Here is a 27,358-nt window from a genome sequence, read left to right as displayed (position 1 = left end):
GCCCCAGTGCAGGCAAAAAACCAAACACGAATTGAATGCCCACATTAGAAAGCTCGTTTTTCGTGCTTTTTAGTCACGGAAGACCTCTAGTGAGAACATGCAAGGCCACTAACGAAAAAGAAATACATATTTTTCTAGCTGCACCAACTGCAGAGTGGATGGAATACCATGTGACCCACCCAATGCTGTTTTCACATCATTCAGAGTTTCTCCCGCTTTGATTGTGCTACCTTTTCTTCCTTCTGTGGGATTACTGCGATCAGCGGGTGGCCGGTGGTGTGACTGGAACATGCCGGCAACGAAGGCTTCGACTCTGACAAGCTTTGGAAAGCGAAAATGAACCACGAAAGCTAGCGAGCGTCTGCTTATGTGTTCACCAGGTCCAAGCCTGCCGCCGAAAACCGACACGAACCCTTCAAGCTGCGATGATGGTTCATCACTAAGACCAAATCTGCATCACTAGGAACCGTGGAGACTGCGGCCGCCTTGCCTGTACTAGAATTTAATGAGGGTGCACATGGCATCAAGAGTGTGCTTGACAAGCTGGAACTAGAACATAGAGTCCAGACAATGAAGCACGTCCAGCAAGCAACCCATCAAAGTATTTCACGAGCGAAGACAAGGGTGATGGACAGCTCTAAAGCTGAAAAAAAAAAAGAAAGCTTGAACAAGTTTTGACTATAACCAGCTCTGTTCCACAGACATATGTGAGTGCTCATCACTGGCAACCTTCAAACCATTTCAAAGTACAGCACTGCAAAAGCCCAAGTCCAGCCCTGAGACACCCGACCACCAAGGACACTCATATCGCAATAACATCTGAAAAAATTGGTTTGCTAAACACAAACAGAAGGCAAGATAAGGCAGATCACGCGCTCTGCTTTCTGAACAGTGATCTTGTCTGTGAATAGCCCCAAAGCTCCGAGAGCCAAATGAAAGGGCTGCATACATGAGCAATAAATGCTGTTCAATAAAAACGCTCTAAGGGGCGAGTTGGTTCATAGTGGGAAAGGAATAATTTTAGCGTGAAACAACTACGAAAGACACGACTTATGTCTTGTGTTCTGTCCTCGTCCTTTCTTAGTTGTATCACACTAAATTTATTCCTTTTCCAATAAATGCTGCATTACATTTGGTTTTGTTATGCCTTTTACAGCTCGCAACGTCTCAATATAAAAATATCCTCGAAGCTCTGGCAATACATTCCTAATTTTTTGTAATGAGCACGATTCTGCAGGTTTAATTCATGGCTGCAGTGGCCATATTTTTATGGAATGAAATGAATGAGGTATTGCAAGGGAGCGATGGCTCTGAGATGAAAACCAAACACACCTGCTTATTGCGCACATTGTGCTTGAAGACCCAAAGTATCCTACACCAATATGCTCTTCTCCAATGACATTTGTGTAGAGATGCATTTTTGGGAGGCAAAGGCGAAACATCAAATACTATCTAGGAACACGCCACCATCCTTCGAGCAAACAAATGAAGGTCTTTCTCTAGTTGTCTTTATGAAAATTCAAATGTCTAGTGAGGAGCGGTAAAATAAAACCAAGCAGGGCCTGTATTCCGAGTTTCTATCACAATCAGCAACATCAGCCACACCCGATAGGTCAAAACGCCAGAAGCAGATGTGGCGGCTCGAATGAGCGAAAACTGTCGAAGAAACCAGACGGTGACATAGCGTATGCTCCATAGCAAATGCTGAAGGACCCCAATGAGATAACAGCCAACATGGTGGCGTGCTCTGAAGTGGAGCCTCTCACTTCAGAGTGAACTTGTCGGTGTTACTGTGTTTTTCGGCACGGTAACTGGCTATAATTGGGTACAGAACTTTCGTTTCGTCTTATCTTGCCTATACCAAATTGGACGAAGGATAAATTTGGCCTATTTTTTATTTTTTTTGGACGAGTTGGTAGCTACTAGTTTGTTGCAGAAATTGTTCGCTTCATACAAACCAGATGGTGGTACTACTTCCAGCGTTATCGTCGCATCTATGTACGTTGAATGATGTAACAAAGCATAATGTCCCACAAAATGCTTGTGTTTACTGTGCGGAAACATGCACTCGCTATTCTAGAACTCTCTACAGTCGATCCCAGATATATCGAATTATTGCCTATATCAATCAGTTGTAAAACCCCTTTGGGAATCCCATGCAAAAGTATTGCAAATTTGTTTTGCGTTTATCGAACTTCCTTGCACCCCAAATAAGATATATCGAACACCGCGCCCCCGCAAGTATGCTTCTCCCAATACAACCCGCCCTGAGGTGGGCTTCTCTCATCGCACGCACCCCTGCACATGGGCTTCTCCTACTGGAGTTCACGATCTTCCTGAAATCTCATCTCGTGCACGATGCTGGCCTTGGACACCTTCGTGCGGAGCTGCACAAGTAAGAGTCACATGATGAGAACTTTGTGGGGTGTGAACGGAAATGAGAATGGCTATAGGGGCATGTAAGGGGCTGGGAAGAGGGAAACCATGCTGGCCGCAGGCACCAGATTTCTGAACGCTGGTTGGCTGACTCCGCTGGCGTAGCCAAAACAAGCGACATCAGCTAGCTGTCACCAACGTTTTAGCCATTTTGGCTGTCACTGCTGTCGGTGCTGCTTGGGCATGTGACTGGTGTAGTACGGTGCAATGGTCGTTCTTTTCACTTTGTTTGCGAGGCCAATGTGAATTCGCTTGCGACTTGTGCGGTGCCGTGTGTTTTCTTTTCGCTTTGGTCGCGTGTTCAAGAGCCATGAACTAAAAAAAAAAAGAATTTGGACTCTGCAACAAGGGCAGACATCATTCGACGGATGGAGGCCGGCAAGAAAAAGTTGTTGGTCGCCGATGCATTCTATCCTGAAGAACAGAGCCGACATGAAGCTGAAGGCAGCGCAACCCAGTAGCCCTGGAGCGTGTCGTATGCGTGCTCCGACCTACGATAAGGTTGAGAAAGCTTTGTACACCTGCTTTTTAGAGACACAAGCCAGAAACATCCCTGTCATTGGCCAATGCACATGGAGAAAGCGAAATGATTTGCTGTAGCTATAGTGAACTAGAATACTGGTCTAGTGGCACGAACGGAGGCGCGTGGCAGCAGAGCGGCTGAAGCAAAGTGACTCTTGTCGGCGCAGGAGGTGCTACCGCGCCTTTTACTAGACCGAGCCTCTGCCGTCATGCTGCCCGGGCAGTAGGAAAGGCTCTTTAAGTGTTGAGCCCATGTGCTCTCGTGCTTCACTGCTGGGGTTCTAGGTCCAAATTCTGCATCTGTTGGCAAGCTTTATTTATTTCTGTCGCACCTGAGTGCATGAGGAAACCAGACTAATGGAATGCAAAGCCGTTATAAGCAAGTCGACAGCTACAGGACTGCGTGCGACACCGATACTGTGTTGTCACTGTTGTAGTACCTAATCCAGGGGGCCTTTAAAGAGACACTGAGGAAAACTCTATCAGATTTTTTTTGTTAGCAAAATCTGATAGTTTGGCATTTCATGGCTTTGTTGCCGCTTGTCCGGGAGCGAAAGATGCATTTGTTTCAAAGAGATTTGGATTTGAAGTTGAAAAAGATTTTCCCGCCGCTCCGATTCAAACTCGAGAACTCTTATGACCTCATAGGACAGAGGGATGTGAAACGTGAAGTAAACGCAGACTTCGTGATTTCTGGTAGCTAGCGGTGCGGTCTAGCAGCTGCCAAAATGAAAGCTACCGCCGCTGCACGTTGAAGGCATCTATCGGAGGTCGATAACGTCACTTCGTTTAAGTTCGCACCACGTCTTGCCAGCGTTACGATGGATCCCGTTCCCGAACCAGACGACGTAGTTCTCGCAAAAACTCCGGCCTGCATTTCAACGACCTCAGCCCCACAGAGTGTGCGATGCTTTTGAGAGAGCACGGTTAGGTTAGGCTCCGGCGGGTCGTTTCCCTTTTCCTCAGTGAGCAGCCGTTGCAAACTAAATATCATAACCCCAGTGCGGAGAGTCGCGAGGGGCCAGGACAAGGTCGGCGCGTTGCACCCATCGGAGGCTGGCTGGGGCTTTAGGGCCAACGGATTGTGATTCCTTGAACGGTGCGGAAGGGCCAAGTTATTTATTTTTTTGCCACAAAAAACGGATGGGTGCTCAAAGGTGGTTGCGTTTACAGTTGGCGGCTTGAAACTAAAGCCGGCGCACGATGCTTTAACGACTTCCGATAGATCCAACGGGTCCACTTGCATGTGTCTTCAGATGTGTACTGTGAATGGATTAAATTAGCCAAGAGCTTGAAAAGAACAGCTCCGCCCAACTGCCGAAGCTATTGAATTAAGTCACAAAGCGCACCTCGCCGCGGGGCTGAATCAGTCTGGCCGGGCCGGCGGCGGCGGGCGCACTTGGCGCGAAATAGAGACATGCTCCAAGTCTCCGCTAGTGTGGTCAGAGTGCGCCAAAGCCACCGAACGTGTCGGCAGTCAAGCGCAGTTGAAGTATAGAGAGTCTCGCTTTGGCTGACGAGACGTCTGCGCGCAGCGCGCGCGCGCATTAAGCCTGAGCATAAACGCGCCTTAACCGAGCCTGCGCTGAGCCGCTAACCAACGTATTCGGTAGCGGCATCTATGGGAGCCACTGAAAACCCCTGCCCACTCAATGAATAAAAAAAAACATCCTGTGCCATGGCTCGGAATCGAACCAGGGCCTTTGGCATTTGAGGCGGAGACGCTACCACTCCGCCACGACGGCTCAAGGTATAACCATCAATAAAGGCGCATCCAGTGAATGCACTCTTCCGATGCAGAAATCTCCGCGCTTTCGCTACGTATATCCTGACCTAACAGAGCTAGGTCATCAGCAATTTTTCTTAACTGCCTTGTACCTTGTCTCCCGTCCCTAATAAACGATTTCCGTTAAGTAGTTTGAAGCTGACTGGCACAGCCGGGAATGTTTCGCCGGGCGAGCATATGAATACACAAGTGCTCTTTATACTGCGAACTGCCTTGTACGATCACCGACCATCGTGCCATCATAGTTTTTCATTGACCGTGGCGATCATCTGACAAGCCTTAACAGGCTCCTTCAAAGGTTAACTAGCGCTTGAAGCGGCACTTGCAGTTCCTCTGCTGTTCGGCGCTTGTAAATCGAGACGCGTCAGAAATAAACCACGGGGCACGCAAAGCTCATAGACGCGAAGTGCCATAACAAATCGAAACTCTCCTTGCCGGCTGTGCCGCCGCCAAGCATCAGTTTTCGTTGCTTCCAACATTCAGGTTCTCTTTTGTCTGCCTTCCTTGTGTGATAAAAGTGCACTATCGGTTTTAAAACTAAACTTATTCCAACATTGAACCGCGCAGCCTTCCTTTGTCAGCCTCAGAGATTCACGATCCCATGTAGGAAGGAAAATTCCTCCAAGGTGGCGCCTCTTGTCCTATGACGTCACCGCGCTTGTACTTGCGAGATTGGCCTGTGGTGGCGATACCTGTATTTTGGCTCTTGCTATTTTCTACCTTACAAGAGCTTTGTTTTCAGTAAGAGCAGCGTTTTTGTGATCAGGAGCTGGTATTCTATCGATACAAGCCAACTTAAATTTCTCCTCAGTGTCCCTTTAAGGTAATAAATAAAGTGAAGTGAAGTTTCAGTTTCAGTTACCTGATGACAAGTAGAGTGAGCCAGGATCCAGCCGGGCATCTTATCGGAATTGTGCGCCAGTCTTTGTTCTGGCTGCAATACACATAACCAGCGCCTGAGCACACGTTCGTATTTACACTGTAATTTACCTTGTATTTAACAACCTTTCCCATACAGTTTCTATGGGAAACCTTGAAAATTGCCATTTCTTATGTAGATGCCGTCCTCAAAGCTCTCCCAGTGGCACGCAGGAGCTTGATGATAAACTTCTAGATGCAGGCAATTACATTTAGATGCAGCAGACCCAATGCTTAAATCTGAAAATACCACCATACCATTTCACTTGCACTGTAGCATCGAGTGACAGCTCGCTAATATTCTAATGCAGAAGCTTGGGCATGATGGTGGTGGATCATTCTTAAAACAGCGTTAACAATTCGAGGGCGCAAAGACAATACATACTACACACGAGTACTCATGTGTACGTCTCGTCTGTGCACCCTCGTAATGTTAGCTGCATGGTTATGTAGTAAAAAAAAAAAAAGGCGTCTTTAATACCCCTGTCACACGGGACTTCTTCCCGGCCTTTGCCGTAAAGTTGTCTTATTGCACTAAAGGAGGAAAACCGAAAAGGAGCAGCGGCGCTGCTACACGGCAAATCCAAAGGACCTAGAACGCGGCCTCCATGAATGCCAAAAGTCACCGCTGTGTGTGAAGCGGCGCTAGTAACATGAAATTAAAACAGACGGTAGCACTTCATCTAAGAGGATAAGAGTGCTTTCATGTATGTTTGAAAAAGTAGCTATCACGATATTAAGTGAGCATTTTGACGATGAGAAACGGATATTTAGAAACAAAAGTTTCTTTTTTTTTTTCTCATTGTTCCCGGTCCGACCATGGTAGGTGCACTTTTCCGTTCGGCTCCTCGTGTGTGAGAAGCGTGCTTTGTTGCTTATGTCCTTGTGCATATTTCAAAGAAATTAGGTTGTGCCTGGTTAGCGTGCTGCCGTAATCATGAGCGACGAACCGCAAGACGCTAGAACAAAGTGTGTAATTGCCATGAAGAGCAGACGAAGAAAAAACAGCAAAGCGAGAAGCGCAAGCACGTGTGTGTCGATGCGGCTGCTGAGAAGCGTTCAAGTCCTTTCTTAGCAGTGTAGATGTCTTAAGTCATAACCTCCTCTACGGTGCACTGTAACGCAAAATTAACCATTGAATAAGATAAATTAGATATTTTCTTACATTTTCAAAACTAAAATTGCATCAATTTTTTATTCTTTGAGCTCGCTAGCTGGTGCTGCCGTCTGGATTGCTCCTTTAAGCAACTTTAAGGCCGCTGAAAGCCACCTTTGCGGCTACGGACCTTTTTCGCAAAAGTCTCTACGCTTTTCCGTGTAGATGCGCGTCACGCGCCTTTGGGGCAAAGGACCTTAATTCCTAAGGGCTTACAAGTGCCCGTGTGACAGGTATAATACCCCTGTCACACGGGCACTTTCGATCCTCATTGAGCTCGATCTGCATAGAGATTTTCGAGCACGCTCGAAACATCCGGTGCTACACGGGCATTTTCAATGCTCATTGAGAAGTTTCCCTCATGTGTGTTAGGTGGCGCCAAATGTTCCGCCAACAGCCATAACATGGCGATGTCAGGCAACACTGTGCAGTCGGGGGCAGCGGCAGCCAAATCCGTAGCCAAATCGGTACATTGCGTATCTGCGCCAGGTTTTTGTGGCGCACCTCTGCTGCTGTGCGATGCAACCCAAGGGCCCGCAACGCCTCCGCGATTTCTGCATAGACTGCGGCGTTTCTCTTCTAGCGCCGCAAATTATTTAGGCGGTCCTGCCAGCAGTCGATGAGAGCGGCTTTCTCGCGCTCGCTCCACAGTTTCCGCGCCGACGAGCAGGAGGACTCCATCTTTATTTACACTGACGGCGAAGCTTGGAGCGTGGTGTAGAGATTATTTTCAAATGTTTGCATATAAGCAGGCATACTACCTGAAAAATGTTCTGTATTGCATTTTAATCAATTACAACAACAATTGTGGTTTGGTTTTGTTAACTAGTGTTTATTTTCATAGGTTCATGAGAACGAGAGTGTTCTCGATTGTGCTTGGAACCTCAAGCACTCTTGAGGAATCGGCATCGAGTCAAGCAGGATCGAGCTCGATTGCGCTTGAAAGTGGCCGTGTGACAACCGTCGATCTGCATTGAGTTCGATGAGCATTGACTCAATGAGGATCGAAAGTGTCCGTGTGACAGGGGTATAAGACAGGCTGTGAAAGCTGCCTGAACTTGCTTCAAAGGACCAAAGCGAAGCCAGCCGAGTTCACTCGTATGAACGACAAAGGTGGCCTTCTGTACCTCTCTGCACGGCCCCCTCTACAAATTGTACATGCTTTAGTCTCCTATACAGCTACATGCAGACAGTGTCCTTGATATTGTACTGATGGTTAAGGCAAGAACAGAGCTTAGACCTGGCTGTCCTGGCCACTGTGAAAATGTGGCAGCCGAGCTCACTGCTGTAGTGCATATCACTACTTTTTACATAACAAAAACCGCCTTCCATTTTTAAAGAACCTGAAGTGCCAAGATTCTAACCGCCGTATTCACAAACAACCCTCCACTCGACGCTGCGCCTCCACTCCTGGGAGTGGAGGAGAGCGCTCATCCTCGGCCCGAGGAGCAGTCGCGCTTCTTGAACACACCTCGGACATTCCTCCATCGAGGAGCTGGCCGAGTTGCCCTCCTCCACTCCAGTGCTTTCGAGGACGAGAAAGAAACTGCTGGTGTTGAGAGTATTGTAAATTCCTGCAAACAGAACACCACCTAATTGATAATACAGAAATCCTTTTGTCTATTTTAGCGGTAAACTGCAAGGTAAAAACAAACAAACTGCATATTTTTTGTTTTTCTATAAAAAAACGTGTACTTTTAGAAGAAATAACCAGTTTTCTTTACCTGTCTGGCAACTGCAGCAGTCGCAGCTGCCCGGCGCGGCATTTTTGTTACAGTCCCTCTTCCCTTTTTCCCCTTGCTCGCCGCGTGTTTCTCGTCTGTTGTGCTCCCGACTCGCTTCGTGCAGCTTTGTTGCAGTGTTTGTGCTTGCGCGTGTTCGACTGTTCGTGTGTGTTTAGGTGTTTTTGTATCTGCCCTTCCTTTTTTTTTGCGTGCACAATGTTCGACCATGATGAGGTATCGGACTTCGATACGACACCGTCGGCATCTGCTTCGGACGCTTCCCAGCGCGCCAAGAAACGGCCCGCAGTTCCGCGGTTCATTTTCACCGCAGATGAACGCCTCGTGTTAAGAAACATAATGGCGAGGTATCAGGACGTTGTCGAAAACAAGCGAACAGACAACACCTCGAAAAAGGCAAAGGACGAAGCCTGGGCTCAACTTTGCGAAGAGTATAATAGCTTGGCCAGCACACGCACTGTGTGTGTAGCACAGTTACGGAAACTGTGGGACAATATGAAGTGCCGCTGGAAGAAGAAGAAGTCCGAAGAAAATAGGGAAATCTTTCGGACAGGTGAGCGAAACAGCTTTACATTCAAAAACTGTCCAATACATTTTCCTGCATGTTCGCACGTTTCATCTCCAGGCATCATCTTAATCCTAACAATTTGACGTTATTTCTTACTAATGCGAAAAAATTATATGGTTACGTCACCTCAGCAAAAAGTGTCCGCAAATTCTGTCCGCGCGATTATGTCGTTCTGTGGAGATAAATATGCAAAAGTTTGAGTTAGGCAGTGTGCGAGTAGATCTTGAAATGGGAAAAGTTTTTTGATTAATTGTAATTAGTTAAGTTGAAATAATGAAAATAAATGCTGTCTTTGAAGCAGGTTTTGTGTGACTGATTCGAAGTTAAAAAATGAAAAAAAGTAATAAAAAACAAAAAGAAAAATTAACTGAAATAAAAACAATTTCTAGTAACGAAAACAAAATAAAAAGTTAAAATAACGGAGGGAGAAAGAGAGGAAAGGGAAAGGCTTTCGAATTTCTGCTCATAAGCAGATGTATGTGCAATCTTCTAATTTTTCTTAATGTGAAAAATCTTCGAACTACTTTTGAACAATACATTGATGGTTTGTGCTGTTCTGGTTAGCTTTTTTTTTTTCTAGCATTGCATGCTGCGTACAAAATACACCTCACTTCAGTGTGTTTCACTGCACGGATGGTGCTGTGGGAGATGCACAATTAAGAATTTTGGTGCAGGTGGTGGTACTCTCAAATGCCGGCCAATGAGTCCGGCTACGGAACTGGTTGGCGCAGTTGCTGACCATATGGCAACAAGACTGCCAAACCCATTTGACAGTGACGGAGCCCACGTCGGCGAGGCAGTGCTGTCCCTGCCACCTGCTGCACTATTAGAGGCCATGGTAAACGGCAACGAAACAAGCCAAGGTGACTTTTCCAGTAAATAAGGCTGCCCTCTTTAAATACCAGTTACAACTGTCACGATTAGTTTTCCTCGTGCATCAAGTCCAAAACCCGCGCCTGGGCTGAGAAAGACTTTGTCGGGGAGGGCTATGGATTAATTTCAACTGCAAGGGATTCTTTAGCGCCCGCATTACATGCCGCATGCCGCATTACACGGGCATTTACACATCTCGCACCTATCGATATGTGGCCGCAGCATCCCTGATTCAATCCGCAACTGGTGCTCAGCGATCGAGCGGCACTGCAGCAGACGTTAGTTATTTTCTGCTCGTTGTATGTGCATGTGCTCAAGCAAGCGGGGCCACATATTTATTAGTACTTCTTGACGGGCTCCTACTGGGTCCATTTTTCATGACGTCACATATATGTTGATAAGTTTATTTTTAGATGTCTACAATAGTCGTGACCATGTAAAGGATGTTTTTGGTTCTCTGTTATGGTCTGAATAGCCTCTATTCATGGTCTTATTTGTTCTTTGCGTGTCATATCACAGTAGTCTGTATGTAAGCATAAGAGTCCACCAATTTTGTCACAGCATTGCAGAGTTCTCATGAAGGCATTGTATGTATGCACATGTTTTTGCAGATGATGTTCCTGCACAGTCACCATTGCTGAACAGCCGACCCATAAACGAGGATGAACTTCCTGTTCAGGAAGAGTGCCTCAACGCAAGCAGACGAACAGTGGTCGTGCCAAATCAGAGCTCATCTGAAGGCATCCCACCAACACAAACTGCTCGCACGAGGGCAGGTGGCCCCCGTGTTGCTGCGGTAGAGCGGACGCTGGCTCCTGAACTAGCCACCAGAATTACGGCTATTGAAGCTGAGGAGCGGCGCAAGGAAGAGCTGCACCAACTCGATGTGCAACTCCGCAGGAGCCAGCTGGCCGAGCAGCGGCTAAAAGTCAAAATGCAGCGCAAGCTGCTTTCTCTCGACATTCAAATTCGGAAAAAGCAGTTAGAAGCAACGCAGCGCTAAATGGAAAAATAAAATTTAGTTGTACATATTTGTCTGGGAACACTTCTGTGTATAATTACAAACACTGTCGTCATTTTGATGCAGTCGTACAGTATATGCTCATTCCTTCAGTTTCTTAAAAACAATGTTCTTTATTTAACACACTGCACATGTATAAACAGCACAAAGAAATATAATATGGAAAAGATCAATCAGTAAAAAAGGGAGGTAGCCTAAAAGCGGCCAAAAGGAAATCCGTCGTTGGCCAAAATTGGAGAGTGCCATAGTCGTTCACAAGGAAATTGACAAAATACTAGTTGTGAAGGGTGTCACGCAGGGAGACACGTCTCCAGTACTATTTGCCACGTGCTTCCAGGATATTTACAGAGAACTAGAGAGGAAGCAACTGCAGATGAAATTTAATGGCGAATGCCTCAATAATCTGAGATTTTCTAAAAATATTTCACTGCTAAATAGCTAAGGACAAACTTCCAAGCATGATCGAAGACAAGCAAAGGAAGCAGAACGGTGGTTGTAAAAATAATATTGACATCTCCAGTAATGTTAACACTCGGAACGGAACAGCCCACGAGAGGCAGCAAAGCATTGAAAGTTGTAAGGTAAATGCATCTATTTAGAGCATAGTGACCACAGATCCGCACCACACGTGTAAACTAACTAGGATAATAAGAATGATGGTGCAGCGCATTTGGCAGGCACTCTCCAGCCATGAATGGCAGTTTACTAGTATTCTTCAACAGCCATATCTTGTGGGGCAAAGCCTATAACCTATGGGGCCGATACAGTGCAGAACTACAAAAAGGAAAATGATAAATGTAGCGGTTAAAGTGCAGAATGAATGAGGGAATAAATGAGAGTTGGTGACATCCTAGATGGAATCAAGAAGAAATGGGCATGGGCAGGGCATGTAATGTGAATTCAAGATGAATGTTGGGCCATTGGTAACAGAATGGATCCCAAAAGAAGGCAAGCATAGGAGAAGGCAGCAGAAAGTAGGTGGGCTAATGAGATAAGGAATTCTGCCACAACAAGGCAGCCGCAGCTGACACAGGACAGGGTTAATTGGAAAGATACAGGAGAGGCCTTCGTCCTCCCGTGGACGAAGTTCAGCTGATGATGACATTAAATTGCTATAAGAAATAGAAAAAAGAAATAGGCAAAAACAATGCAAATACCATAAAAGTAACGGTTCTTTAACACTAGAAAAGTATTGTGTACATTTGCCGAGAAGGTAATTAGGACACCTAACGGAATGATCTGGCTATAAGCCCCACCCGAACATGAGAGCCATTCACTGTGTTGGCAGAAGGCTGCGGTGGCACATGGAGCTGCTGGGGTTGCACGCTGGGCCGTGGCTGCTGGATAACGGGGAGGGCCACAGCAGGTGGCTCCGGGTCCTTCCGTAGAACGGCGAGGTTGTGAAGGGCGCCGCAGGCAGTTATTATAACTGCTGAGCGCTCAGGGCGGTTTTGGAGGCCCATATCTAAGCATGGAAAGCGGCGCTTCCAAACTCCAAAAGCCCTCTCCACACTGTTTCGGGTTTTGATGTGGCCGCCTGATACCTGCGTGAAAGACGAGCAGTTTGAAGTAAAAACTTGTATAGCTGTGCTAAACTGAAGAGCACAGCAGTCTGCGCATTACATTCTCAGTGGCCCCATTGCAGCTACTAATGAAGCTTTAATTACATTTGCACGCCTCGGGAAGTATTAAGTCATCTTCAGGGGCTTTGTCCGTCAACCGGTGGCAAATGTATTAAGTCTGAATGTTGAATTTGTGTTGAATTTGATTAGAAAAATGGGAAAAGCATGAAAAAATTAAGTGTTTCGGTAATAAAAAAAATGGAGGATCCACTCTTTGATGTAAAGAGTTTACAGAGCAGAACAGCAGCAAAAGGAGATGACATTCGTACATTTGTGTTGCCTTCAATCAAAGAAACTATGGTGTATAAGTTCCCTCTTGTACTTACCTGCCCTCTGGGGTATTTGGTGGGTTGGCATCTGCCAGAGGTGTCATTAAAAATGACATGCAGGGATAACCTGCGTCTCCCAGTAGCAGCCCGGGAACTCTCGTCTCGTAGAGGACTCGTGCACGGCTGTTATCAAAAATTCTGCTGTCATGGACTGATCCAGGCCAGCCGACGACCAAGTCGTAAAATTCCAGTCTTGGCCCCGTTATTGCCTGAGGATAAAATATTATGTCTCTGTCATGAAGATATTCTCAGGAAATGAATATAAATTTTTGTGGCTACATGTCAAATCACTGTACTCTTCAGCAATTAATATCTATTTATATAGCTTAGGTTCTATGTTTTACAAGCAACAAGAGCCAGAAAAATTAGCACATTCATTAAAACGGCGCAAATTGTTTGTTTGCAATGCGAGTGAAAATTTGGTGCTTCATGTAACAGGAACGCTAGGTAACATACATGGTATTTATTAATTTTTACCCTCAAGGTCATGCAGGCATTTCAGAAGGGTGCAGGCAGAAAGAAATGTAAAACAAGCAACGTGAAAAACAAATGACTCCTCCTACATATACAATGCTAGCTAAGAAATAGAGAACAAATTTATTAGTGGATACAGAAGTGCGCAAGCCAAAATATTGAGGCATAACTAAAATATTGTACAAAAATATACCTGCATCACTGATAAATTGATAGCACAAGTCGCTTTGGACATAAAAGGAGTTTGCGTATACTTAGAAACAATAATTGAACCAGACCCTCCAATCTTGAAAAGTGATGCAGTGCAGGTTCAAAGCACTGCAAGAGATCGATTATCTTTTTTTGCTCAATGTTTACATGAACATTATTTGAATAAGACGACAGCTATGATGGGCAATGTGAAGGAAAGCGGCCCTTATGTTTGTTCTAAATATCAACACGCGTTAATATGATATAATGTCACCTAGATCGCGATAAAGTTTTGCAAAAAGAAAAATGGGCTCACCTGCACATTGATCGAAAAGTAACCTTTTCGGTTGCGGAATACTTCTCCGAGTTGACCGCCAGGAGACTTGATTCGGATGTGGGTGCAGTCTATGCACCCAGTCACCCCAGGGAAACGGCCAAGGCGGTAGAAGGCCGTCGTATCCGCTTGGAACTCGGCCGCTGTAGCAGGGAACTTCACAGTTCGCGGGAACAGATGTGCCGCGATCAGCGTTGATATTCGTTCCACTGCACGGCACACCGTCGGTTGCGAAACATTTATCAAGTCACCGGTGACGACTTGGAATGTTCCACTTCCATAAAATCGCAGCGCAACGGCCAGCTGAAGCATCGGTGGCAGCGGGTGACCGCGATTGCTGACGCTTTCTTCCATGGGCAGGCACTTCAGGAGCTCTCGCACGGTGTCCTTCGTAAACCGGTACCGGGATAAAAACTCCCCATCGCTGAAATGCTCCAGCGGGTTTATTCTATCCCGCAAAGCCCGCCGTGGCACAACTGCAGCTTCGCTATCGTCGGCGCCATCGTGAAACAGTTCGTCCACACGTAGCACATGTTCGGCGAACTCGGCGAGCGAGCCGGCAGCCATCTTGACACTGTTGAGGGGGGACGCTTCGGTCGAGGAGGCGTTCAAGGTAGCAACAGCGCCACCTCGAGATTTTGGAGGAAACCGTGGAGGAGTTCCTCCGTTCGAGGGCCGGTAGGAGTGGAGGAGGGTTTAAGAAGCACGAAACCGGCTTCGAGGAGCAACTCGAGTGAAATTTCAAGTGGAGGTCTGTTTAAGAATACGGGGGTAAGTGCCAGAAAATTATTCCAGGCACTTAGTCCTGCAAAGCACTTGTTAGGGTTAAATTCCATTTAACATAATTTCATCTGGCTGCTCAAAGAATGTGCCAGCCGGGAAGCCAAGATTTGCTATAATTTTTCTTTTACAAATATTTGCACTTACGCTGCAATGCTGACCTGAAATTGGGGTGAAAATATTTTTAATCGTGGGTAAAATTTTGTGAATAAAATGCGTTTCTGAGGCAGCGGTACTGCTTCAGGAAAACTGGAAAAGTTATTTCCGTAGAAGCAGATCACTCGTACAGTGCCCTCACAGATGGGTAGCCAACAATAGTCGCATCTAACAAAACAAGATCAGTAAGAGATGCACCTAAACAAATTACATCCACCAGCAAAACTATGAGCATTTCGCATTGCCCTTTGTCAGTAGCAGACGACATATCACCAAAATGCTCAAAGGGGCACGGTGGGGAAAAAAAAGGTGCCTAGGAGGTTACGTTGAAGCCAATGGCATGCAGGTTTCTTAACTAGGGGCATATGATGCACCCCACCATTACAACGATGCAGAGAAACATACACCACCTCCTGAAACAGCAGTGTGCGCCACTAGAAAAAGTTGCAGTGGCGCCATCTGGTGGCTTCTACGCCAAAGAGCACGACCGCGCCCTACCGTTTGTGCCACTAGTACAGTATTCTAGTTCACTATAGCTGTAGCCTTCACTGGTGACACTGGTTGGCAGCATCATCGGAAAGACCCTCTCGGGTGAAAGCGAGGTGACCAGCAGCCCTGACACAGAGAAGTGGCTGTCCTAAGAGTGGCCAGAGATTTGCGATAGCTTTTCACCGTCGCAAATATTCAATGCAGATGAAACAGCATTGTTTTGGCAAATGCTGCCAAATAAGACTCTGCACCTGAAGGGCAGTGCATGCCATGGAGGAAAGAACAGCAAAGTGCGCCTCTCGATTTTGCTCGCGGGATATATGCAAACTGCGGCCACTGGTTATCGGCAAAAGCAGGTCACCAAGCTGTTTCAGCTTCCCGGTTCAATACGCATTTAATAAGAAGGCTTGGATGACACGCGATCTTTTCACCGAGTGGCTCCGAACTGGAGAAGTCAGGCTGCAATGTTTGTCTTCTTCTCGACAACTGTTCTGCCCATCATGTCGTCTGCCAGTTGAAGCAGATCACCATCAATTTCTGCCACCAAATAGAACGGCGAAGCTTCAACCTCTCGATCAGGGCATACTGAAAGCGTTTAAGGCTGGTTACAGACGGCGACTGCTGCAAAGGCTCCTAATCAAGCTTCGGCTGAGGATTGAACTCAAAGTGGACCTGCTCGGAGCCATACAGATGCTGGCTGGTGCCTGGAATGACGTGAAGCAAAGCACAATCATGAACTGCTTCCGCAAAGCAGGGTTCGTGGCGGCTTAAAGGGCCACAGAAAGGGGTGTTTGAGCTTGGATTTAAAATGCTTGCACTATGTAGAGTACAGGCCACCGAGCGTCAATGCCGCGTACGAGACCTCAAAAGCGAGCGGGAAATTTACAATACATTTTTAAAAATATCCGCTTTCGCACCTCGCGGTGAAGCGCGGTGCCGGGCTTTTGCGCGAAAACCTGGCAGACGACGTCACTCACATCTTGCTAATGACGCCAGCAGCCGGGTTCACAGCGCCAAATTGTTGTAGACGTCACGCGCTGCCGCAGCCACTACGCGCATGCCACAGCCGACGAGGTAGTGGAGGGGCCGAGTGGGTGGGGCCGGCGGAGAAGCGCCGCCGTTTTGGCGTGCGAGAGGAGAGGGAAATGCGCGGAAACACGGAAGTTCAAATTTTGTCTGCATATAACAACTTCCACAAAACGCATTGAAATAATTCTTGCTGGGGGATAATGATGAACCGCCGTCTTTTAACATCCCAGACATATTGCACCTTTATTAAGACCCCCTTTCTGGGTCCCTTTAAGACGATAGGTGTCTAGACTAAGAAGACGGCGCTGGATGCCTGGACAGCGTTCACAGGCGCTGTTCCAGACCGCACAACACCACAAGATTTTGTCAGCGCCGAAGTGCAAGCCGCTGTGGATTGTGGCTGACATCATAGATACCGAGCAGAGGCTAAGAGACCCACCCACCATGCACTGCGGCTGAACTTGCATCCGCATTGAGCGTCATTCGTCGCTGTTGTGGTGCAATGGAAGGCACTGGACTTTCTCATTTGTGTACCATCAACAAACTTGAGGACAGCTTAATGAATATTACGGTGCAGAAGAAGAGGCAAGCTAAGCTCACGGACTTTTCTCTAGCAAAATAAAGTGCGTGGTCGTGGAGCTGTGCTTTCGTTTTTTATAGACTTTGGAGGAGGTAAGTTTCCACTTGCCACAATCCTGGGGATTTTGTTCAAGATGTGCGCAATTTTGAAATAAGCGTCTAATAGGCTTATTTTACATTTCCAATTATCGATATACAGCAGTAAAGAAATTATGGTTTATTAAAAGAAAACTCAGAAACTCTCCCGTGAGCACCAGAATCACTGCATACAAGGCTTGTGTTAGGTCCCGACTTGAATATGCGGCAGCAGTGTGGGACCCGCATAACAAGAAAGACATTGCTCAACTGGAACGTGTTCAGCGAAAAGCAGTTCGTTTTATTTATGGGAAATATAGAAGGATAGACTCTCCAACTGCATTAATTCGAAAGAGTAATTTACAGTTCTTGGCAATAAGAAGAAAAGTTACCCGTCTAGTACTGCTTCATAATTACATGTCTGGAAATCTGAAGGCAGATCTTCCTGATTGTGTGAAGCTGGCGAGCACTAGGAGAACACGTCATGTGCATGAGCAGTCATTAGCACCAATTTTCGCGCGAACTAGTGGGTTTAAGAACAGTTTTTTTCCGAACACTGTCGCGGAGTGGAATGGCCTTCCTTCGGGTCTATGTAAGTCTAGGAATTTTGAGAAGGAGCTCAAGAACTTATTGTATGTCTCCCAGTATCTTGTTTCATGACTCTGGTTTTGTGTCCTGTTTACTGACTCGCGGTTTTGTAGCTGGTGCTCTTTTAGAAATTTTTTTAGTTGTATGCCCCTCCTGCTTGGGCCAACTCTGGCTTGCAGTATACTGAAATAAATAAATAAAATTCCGCTTCAACGAAATTCACGGGACCCGCAAAAAATTTCATTGAAGCAGAAGCTTCATTGTCGTGAAACTGTCGTGAATTTGACAGCTTGGACTGGACTCGAAAGTTCATAAATGTTTATTTTACAAAATTTGTCAGTCTTGGTTTTTCGTCGTTTCGAAATGAGCATCGTGGCAATTTCCTTGGCACTCCGAAAATCTCAGAATTACGTTAATAAACGCACCCGCTACATTTGCTATCAAAACAAATTTTTCCCCACACGTTTTAAGAGCACCGTGCTTTCATTGTGAAAACCCGTACTTCTGGACACATTTCGGCGTAGAATACAAGCGCGTGCGCCCACGTCACTGTGCGTCGAGTAGCAGTCACATGCACCTTGAAATTAATCCTTTAGAAGACAACCAAGGAATGTAGTTGCTCTGATTTTTCGAAGATGTTTTACGTTTTGTGACGCACGGTACGGACATAGCAGTGGAGTGTCCTTCTTCTGTTGAGACATCCGCCAAGAACCACCGACACTCCCAGTGGCTACATTCGGTCAGTGCCGGAGTGCACCAGATGGGGGGGAAAAAAAAAGTAACGTTATCACAATGCTTGCCTGGGGTGCAAAAGCGAGACTAGAGTGCACCCTAGCCTGCGCCAGGCTTTTGCAACGATGTGCCGCACACTGGCGTGCCGGGTGACAGCGGATCGTTGCGCACAGCTTGCTTGGTGTCGGTAGGCCTAACACCTTAAGTACACCGCAAGAAGCCTCGAAAAAAGCGCTCTCGAACTAGCCACCGTTTATCATAAAATGTTTAACATTTCAGGAGGATTGACCAGCGCTTGGGGCATGCGTAGCATGTGTCGCATGGGCTCCGCGGTTTTCGAAGATCTTGAGCGGAAAAAGACATCGGACCACCAAAATTTTTGGCTGAATCGACGTCGGAAGTTGGGAGGATCAAGTGGCAGGAACACTTGAGCTAGTTGGTACATCATTTTAACACTTTCGAAAGCGCTGCGACAGGGGACACCAAGAGAAAGAAAACGAAGGACAAGCGCTTGTCTTTCGTTTTCTTTCTCTTGGTGTCCCCTGTCGCAGCGCTTTCGAGTGTTAAGAGGATCAAGTGGACATCAACATCGGACCGGTAGGACTATTTTTTTTTTACTATTATGGGGATCCGAAGTTTCTACGTGGTCTGACGCGACTAGGCCAAATCTAGGCCTAGCACCAACAAGGCCTCGGTGGGCGCTCCGCGGCACTACTGGGCCATGGCACGGTCGCGATGGAGATCCGAGGAACTCAAGACCTTACTCCAAGCACACGGAACACCGATTTAGTTCGAAGTTGGGAAGAAAATCAGGAGATTGAGGCAGAGCCGGCCACCACGTAGCGAGCTCCCAATGAGCGGGAACGCCAGGGCGCGGCCGAGGCGATGGAAGAGAACGACAGAGACCCGGATGGATAGCTTACGGCGGGACCGAGACGAAAGAAAGGCAGGAAAGCCGCGGTGTGGAACGAATTCAAGGAATCCCAACAAATCGAGGAAAACATAACAGCAACCGACAAGAAGACGTATGGGCGGACGGATGAGTGGAAGAGGCCAAGATGCCGCCACTGCCCAAGGACGACTACAAGATAATCCTACGGTCCAGGGGAGGACTAAGGATCCGTGAAATAGAACCGTTTCAAGTCACGAGAGCAATCATAAAAGAATTCAAAGGAAAAATCAAGGCGGAGGACTTCATAACAAGGATCAGACCAGGATCCAACATCGTAATTGCAAGCGTTCCGAACGAAGAGAAGGCCAAGACAATCGCGGAAATCCAGAAGCTGCAATTTGGAGAAAAGGGCTACGAAGTACTCTCGTACGCAGCCACAGGAGGAGACTACAAAAGACCCGTTATCCACGGAATTCCGGCTGGAATAACGATGGAAGAGTTGCAAGCAAACCTACGAGTAAGAACACAAGGGGCAACCATCATGTCGGCACGAGCCCTGAGGAAGTCAAAGACGGCGCTCTTAGTCTTTGACGGACCCATCGTGCCAAAATGGGTGATATATGGAGGCGTCTAGCTCAGGACGCACCAATAAAGACCAACCAGGCAGCTCTGCTACAACTGCGGAGAACTTGGGCAGCGCTCGGACGTATGTCCCACGCCCGAGGCCAAGGCCTGCAGAACTTGCCCACAGGAAAACCCTGAGGAGCAGCAAGAATGCACAGCAAAGTGCCTGACCTGCGGCGGGGACCACGTCACAGGAACGAGAGAGTGCACCATGAAACTCAAGAAGCTAGAAGAGCTGCGAGGCCGCAGCGAAGAAAAGAAAGGAGGGTGGAACAGATGCCGAAGTCAAAGCCGAGGACGACCGTGGCAAGGACAAGGCGATTCCGGAGGAGATCAAGGCAAGCAGCTTGGGGGTCAGCGTGGTAGAAGCAAGTCCAGGACCAGGAGCCAGAGCAGGGGCAGGGACGAGTCCTCCCCACCACTGGAGGCCAAGGCACCAGAGGCGCAGGCGGGCCAGGCAAAAACGAAAACAGCAAAGAAAAGGTGAGCTGGGAAGCGGGACCTCCAAAAACACTGCAGCCCGACACAGCTAAAATGAAAGAGATAGAGGAGAAATTCGAGAAAGAGAATAGGCGGCTCAGGGAACGAATTAAACAAGCCAATGAGCAAAACAGGCTGCTCCAAGAGAAGCTAGATAGGGTCGTGAAAATGTTGGAGTAGCAAAGGAAGGGAACGAACGGCCCAGGCCCCAGCAATGGGGCAAGGGCCATCCCAAGATAAATTAGAGAACTTCATGCAATACATAATGGAGCAAAATGCAAAAATGCACGAGAAGCTCAAGAGGATCGAGCAAGCAAATGATGTAACGGTAAACAGGGTAGCAACCATAGAACAGAGAGTGGGCATAGTAGAGTAAAATTGCAAAAGCTATGTCAAGAACCAGAATACCCAAAGAATAACGAGCGAAGCCAGGGACCGACTCTTCAACGAAAGAAGGTTCGGAATTGAAAGTCAGGACAACGGTCAAAACAATGATTAATCATGGGGGGACACAAAGAAATAAGTTGTGGCAGTGGAACTGCAGGGGCTACAGGCGAAAGCAGGGGCTCTTGCAAAAATTCATAGAAAGACAAGAGAAGCAGCCCGACATAATAGCTCTACAAGAGACCAACATAACCCCAACCTTGAGGGGCTATGTTTGCCAGAAGAAAAGACGCATAGCTACCCTAATTAGTAAGAGAATTACCACCATAGAACACAATGAAATCCCAGGCACCAAACTAGAGCACGCAATAACTTAGATAATTCCAAAAAAGAAAGAGAAGAGCAACTTTGTCGTTAACGTTCATAGCTTGCCGAAACAAAGGGATGGAGACTTCTCCAAGCTTTTTATGGGACCGAACAGACTGGCAAAGAGCAACGCCCTAGTAATCCTAGGCCTATGGTCAGAGATGGGGATACAAGAAAGCAAGAAGGGAAAGCAGATCGACGATGCAGCGGAAAGCACGGGATGTACACTGTTGACGGACGAGAGCCAGCCCACGAGGACCGGCAACAGCGTGAGCCCGGACACCTGTCCAGATCCGTTTCGTCAAAAACACGCGTGGCGCGGAATGGGACAACCTCCTGGAAAACCTAGAAAGCTACCACTATATACTCAGAACCACGACAGAGGCACAGAAGATGAGAAGGGCAATTGGAATCACAAAGATCGTGGACTGACACGAATTTAGGCAAAGATGCAAAGACCTAAAGGGTGACATCGGCTCGATCAAGGAGTGGAGCGAACAGCTACAGGAGATCCAGGCCAGATACACCCAAGAGGTCAAAAGAACAGAACAAGCACCAAAAGTCGACTCCCACCTACTCCACCTGTGAGAGGCCAGGAGAGGGCTAAAAAGGAAATGGAAGACACAGAGACACAATAAGAAGCTAAAGAAGAGGATCTGCGAACTACAGAAGGAAGCCGAGAGTTATGCCAACCTCCTCGCGAGGCGAAGCTGGGACGACTTCAGCGACCAACTGAACGGCACACTCAGTACCGCCAAAACGTGGAGAATAATCAAGGCCCTCTTCGACCCGACCAAAACCAAGTCGGAGGGCAACAAGGCCATCCAGAGGATCATCTACACCTTCGAGGGTGACGACAACGAGCTGCTTAAAAGGACAGAGGAAAAGGTATACGGTACCGAAAAACCGGACGCCTACGACAAGGAATACTGAGGCGAAGACAACCCACACCTGGACAGACACATAAAAGAAGAGGTCTATGCAGCGGCCAAGGCAGCGACGCGCAGCCCCACTGCCGGTGCAGACAGAATCAGAAACTCCATGATAAGAAACCTCAGCGATGAAGCGGTCGACCAACTGACCCAATTCATCAACGAGCACTGGGAGAAAGGAACGGCACCAGAGGAGTGGAAACACGCCACGGTGGTGATGATTCCCAAAACCAGAAAGAAGCTCCAAATTAAAAACCTCAGGCCGTCATGCCTGGGAAAACTTTTTTAGCCAATAGTCACCCGTCGACTACAGCAACACCTAGAAGAGAAGGGGCACTACCCGGACAGCATGTTCAGTTTTCGGGCAAAGCTGTCCAGGCTGGACGTACTCCTTCAGATCAAAGAAGAAGTCCTAACGCAAGTCCCGTGCAATGGCGAAAAAGTTATCATAGCCCTAGACGTCAAAGGCGCTTTTGATAATGTAGGCCACGCCACCATCATGGAGGGACTCAATAACACCAACTGCGGAAAGAAGATCCACGATTACACCAGGGCCTTCCTAAGCAGTTGGTGAAGCATAGTTTCTCGAAGTTCTTTATAGCACTACAAAAAAACAAGGACACAGGAAAACTGCAGCGTCCGTCCTGTGTACTTCTTCCTGTGTCCTTGTTTTTTTTGTAGCGCTATAAAGAACTTCGAGAAACTATCCTTCCTAAGCAACAGGACAGTCACGTTGGGAATCAGGAAGCTCAGAGGAGAAAAAGTCAACACGCCAAACAAGGGCACGACGCAAGGCTCGGTCATATCACCGGTACTCTTCAACGTAGCGATGATAGAACTAGCACGAGGTGCGACTCGAAAAGATCGAGGACATCGGTTTCGCAATCTATGCGGACGACATCACGATATGGGCCAACCAGGGAATGCTAGGACAAAAAGAGAGAAGTTTACACGAAGCGGCGACGTGTGTGGAAGAGTATGTGAAAGAAAGAGGACTGCCGTGCTCCACTGAAAAGTCGGAGATCCTCAGAATCTAGAGAGGGAAGAAAAACCCAGAGAAGGTATAAATCCTACTCAAAGAAAGCCACATTCCGGAGAGGGAACAGGTCAGAATCCTCAGAATGTGGATCCAAACAAACACGAGATGCGCATTCACAATCAACCGGCTTAAGCTGGCTGCGACACAAGTGGCAAGAATGATAAGCAGAGTATCGCAGAGAAGACATGGCGCAAAAGAAACCTACTCCCTCCCATACTTCCAAACAACCCAAGAGGAAAGGGACCAAAATCAATGCAATCATTCGGAAGGCGTATAAAACGGCCCTTCATCTGTGTACAGCAAATGAGAAGTTACTAGCACTCGGCATTCACAATACATTCGAAGAGCTGGAAGAGGCACAGCTAGAGACTCAAAAGGAAAGGCTGGTGCAAACAAGAAGCAGCAGAAGAATCCTAGAAAAGTTGGGATACAACTTAGAAAAAATACTAGAAAAGAAAGCAGACATCCCTGACAACATCAGAGCCACTATCAAAGTCTGCTCGCTCCCCAAAAACATGGACCCAAACCTACACCCGGCTAGGAGAAAGGCGAGAGCAAAATGCATCGAAGAGAAACTGGCGGTCAAAGAAAACACAGTATATGTGGACGCATCCAGATATAGAGGAAGAAATGTGAGAATGGCAGCGGTAGCACTTAACTGGGAGGGCGCAGAATTTGCTAGCGCATCCATTAAAAACGGTACGGTTGATGAGGGCGAGGAACTTGCAGTTGCTCTAGCGGTCACCGAAGGCAACCGGATCGGAAAATTTTTAACCATCCTAACAGACCTGAAAGAGGCGTGCAGGAACTATATGAAAGGAAGGATAGGTAAATGTGCAAGACAGGTCCTAGCACAAGTGGCTCCAAAAAAGCACCAGGCGAGGCATATTATTTTCTGGGTACCCGGACATGCGGAAGAATGGGGCAACCTCAGGGCCGATGAAACCGCTCGAGCTTACACAAACCGAGCCTCTCATCCACTCAGGCCGGAGGGGGCCTCAGAAAACGTAATGCCCACCTTCTCAGAAAGCACCAATTACTACAGGGGGTAAGGAAAAGATATCCGGAACCGCACTCTAGCCTGACTCGGGAAGAGCCAGTCATATGGAGGAGGCTCCAAACAGAAATCCTAGCTAAACAACGAGTCCTATCGTCATGCAGTAAATTTAAGGATACTGGCTACAGCGTCTCTGAGGATTTTTCCCCAAACACCCGTTTTGCACGTAAACGCCTTTATGATTATGGAAAAAGCCAAGGACAAACTTTCAAATTGCGCTATGACAGATTGGTATCTGGAAATATGTCATATGTCTTTGACCACGCCACTAATAACGTAATTGAACTCAAACCCTAGCAACTACCTCAAAAGAAGCACGCAGTAAAACAGTCTCGCCATTCCCAATTATCTTTTTTATTTACTAATATCTGCAGTGTGATCCCAAAACGCGATGCCTTGTGTAACCTGATCGAATCATGTTCTGCTAATGTAGTTTTATTAACCGAAACTTGGCTTACCTCTGCTATTAACGACATTGAGATAATACCCTCTCTTCCCAACTTTGATATATTCCGAACCGATCGCAACGACCGGAGGGGTGGGGGGGTCCTCATTGCCACTGATCGCAACTTACGTTGTTTACGTCTAAACATTTCAAGCCCATTAGAAATGATCTGGCTCTGCTGTGATACATGTTACCCACGTGTTTTGATTGGAATCTGCTATCACCCTCCGAACCATGATTCCTCTTTTAATTTTTTGCTGCATGACGCCCTGAACAGACTAACAACCCTCAATTCCAATACACCTATCTTATTGTTCGGCGATTTCAACTTCCCATCTATCACTTGGTCCGATCTTGCTTCTACGCTTTCAAATACTAACCCTCCAAGTGAGTTCGTCCACACTTGCCTTACCTTCGGCTTAGATCAAATAATTGACCGTCCAACCAGAATAACACACCATTCCGCTAATATTCTCGATCTTATACTGAGGTCACAACCTGATAGCTTCTCTCCGATAACTTATCTTGAAGGACTTGACGATCACTTGGCCATTCATGCCACATTCTCTTGTCATTTTCAAAACAGCAAAAGGATAAAGAAAACGCTTACCCTTTATGATAAGGGTGACTACATCAGTCTTAACCGCGACCTCGCTACTTTTCTTAACACCTTTACATCTGATTTTTCGCTTCGCTCCATCGAATCTAACTGGTTACTTTTTAAGTCCGAAATGCAACGCCTAATAAGCATACATGTTCCGACTATCACCATAAAAGAACGACCTGGTTCCCCATGGTATAATAAAACACTTAAAAGACTAAACAACAAAAAGAAGCGACTATTTCGTGCAGCTAAAGTGACAGACACGGATCTCGCCTGGAATAAATATTACACTACCGCTGCTAACTATGACACTCAGGTAGCCAAAACTAAAATTAACTTCTTCTCTAGCACATTACCTAACATGCTGCATGATAATCCAAAGCGCTTCTGGAAAACTATTAGCCCCTCTACTTCTAGCATATTTCACCTGGCAGATCATTCAGGAGTTCCCGTTTCCGAATCAGATGTTCCCAATATCTTAAATGAGACATTTTGCTCTGTATTTACTCACGAATCGCTTAATAACCTCCCTGAAGCCCCCTGTTTTCTCCATGCACCAATGGATACCATTATCTTTGAGCCGCGCGGCATTGCCAAGATCATTGACGCTTTAAAAAATTCTTCATCTGCCGGTGTTGACGGCATCAACGCTAAAATTTAAAAAAACACAAAGGAACATTGTAGTGTCATGTTATCTCTCCTCTTTCAGCAGTCATTTTCTTCGTGCTCATTACCTCGTGACTGGCGGATTGGGAAGGTCATTCCAGTCTTCAAGAAAGGTAACCGATCTTCACCACGTAACTACAGTTAAACCTCGATATAACGAACTTCAATATAACGAAATCCTCAATATAACGAAGTTACAAGGCATATTCAACTTATTCCCCATTGGAAACCATGTATATTTTGCCTCGACATAACGAAGTAATATTGCTGCAATTTCATTACAACGAAGTCGCGTATCCTAAAAAAATTTACCCGGAAGGAAAATGTCGCCGTGACGATGATGGCCGCGGGGAAAGCGGTGCTAGCGTGAGTGACTTGGGTAACCCACGCGGATGGGCCTCATGGGGCGCGTGGAATTCGCTCCCAGCAAGCGGGAGAGAGAGAGAGCAACCCTCTCTCTTCCCCCCGTCCGGGCCCGTCTTTATTTTTTTTTTAGCTCGGTCGCCGGCGACGGCGCACTCCTCTCCCCCCCTCTCCCCCCCTCTCCCCCCCCCCCCCCCCCACTCCTCCCAGGCTTCTTTGCTGTGCATGCGTCAGCTTACACGCCCGTCTCTCATTGGATCTGCCAACCCATGTGATTGATTGCGCACTTGCGCGGCCGCCGTCGCCGCCGTACTCCTTTGTCCGCGTTGTCGCGTTGTTCACTCGCTGCTACCACACGTGCTGGATACATCACAGGCGTTGCTTTGGTTGCCCTCGTGTATGCCCGCGTGCGTCGCCGCCATGAGTGGCAAGCGGAAAGCCCTTTCGCTTGAGCAGTTTCGAAAGGCGAAAAGAAGAAGGACGTAGCGGCTCGATTCAGCATATCCATGAGTACGCTTTCAACAATTTTGAAAGCCAAGGAGTCTATCCTAAGCTCAGTGAAGTATGGAACGAGCGCCCAACGTAAGCGATTGAAGCCTGCTACGTATCAAGACGTAGATAAGGCTGTGTTCGCCTGGTTCATGGACGCCAGAGCGCAGAATGTGCCGGTAAGTGGCGCAATTTTGCAGCAAAAAGCAAAGGATTTCGGTTGCCTGCTCGAGAAGGATTCATTCAAGGCAAGCAGTGGTTGGCTCCACCGTTTTAAGGCCCGGTACGGGATCGTCGGACGGCTGCTGTGCGGGGAGTCAACGTCGGCTGACGCGCCTGAAGCCGCTAGTTGGCTGGAGAAGGAAATGCCAGCAATACTGACGCGATACCAGCCATCGGACGTTTACAACGCGGACGAAACTGGATTTTTTTATCAGATGCTACCGAATCGGACGCTAGCACTGAAAGGTGATCGCTGCCATGGTGGCAAACAGAGTAAACTGCGCATAACTGCTCTGCTGTGCGCCAACATGGATGGCAGTGACAAGAGAGTGCCGCTTGTGATTGGCAAGAGCAAGAAGCCGCAGTGCTTCAGAAACGCTCGGAAGCTGGAAGTGGA

At 47.3% G+C, this 27,358-nt stretch overlaps 2 protein-coding genes across 7 annotated transcripts in view; one reads left to right on the top strand and one right to left on the bottom strand.

Moving 5' to 3' along the window:
* Nucleotides 1–27,358, bottom strand: part of cdi (serine/threonine kinase) — a 126,345-nt gene that overhangs the window by 35,600 nt on the left and 63,387 nt on the right. For 2 of the 6 annotated variants that reach the window (XM_077642948.1, XM_077642950.1), the window contains exon 5: nt 5,607–5,678. The exons of the other annotated variants lie outside the window; for them this stretch is intronic. In XM_077642948.1, the coding sequence (XP_077499074.1) occupies nt 5,607–5,678 (72 nt within the window). The remainder of the gene's footprint in view (nt 1–5,606; nt 5,679–27,358) is intronic. 6 annotated transcript variants of the gene reach the window in all.
* On the top strand, nt 9,056–11,004 carry LOC144110850 (uncharacterized). The gene is made up of 3 exons (XM_077643929.1): nt 9,056–9,113; nt 9,803–9,991; nt 10,613–11,004. Exons 1-3 carry the CDS (start codon nt 9,056–9,058, stop codon nt 11,002–11,004), a joined length of 639 nt encoding a protein of 212 aa, XP_077500055.1.

This window comes from Amblyomma americanum, chromosome 11 (assembly GCF_052857255.1).
Source record: "Amblyomma americanum isolate KBUSLIRL-KWMA chromosome 11, ASM5285725v1, whole genome shotgun sequence".
In the NCBI taxonomy this organism is placed as follows: domain Eukaryota; kingdom Metazoa; phylum Arthropoda; class Arachnida; order Ixodida; family Ixodidae; genus Amblyomma; species Amblyomma americanum.
The sequence above is the reverse complement of the archived record's forward strand: the minus strand, read 5'-3'. Positions and strand labels throughout refer to the sequence as shown.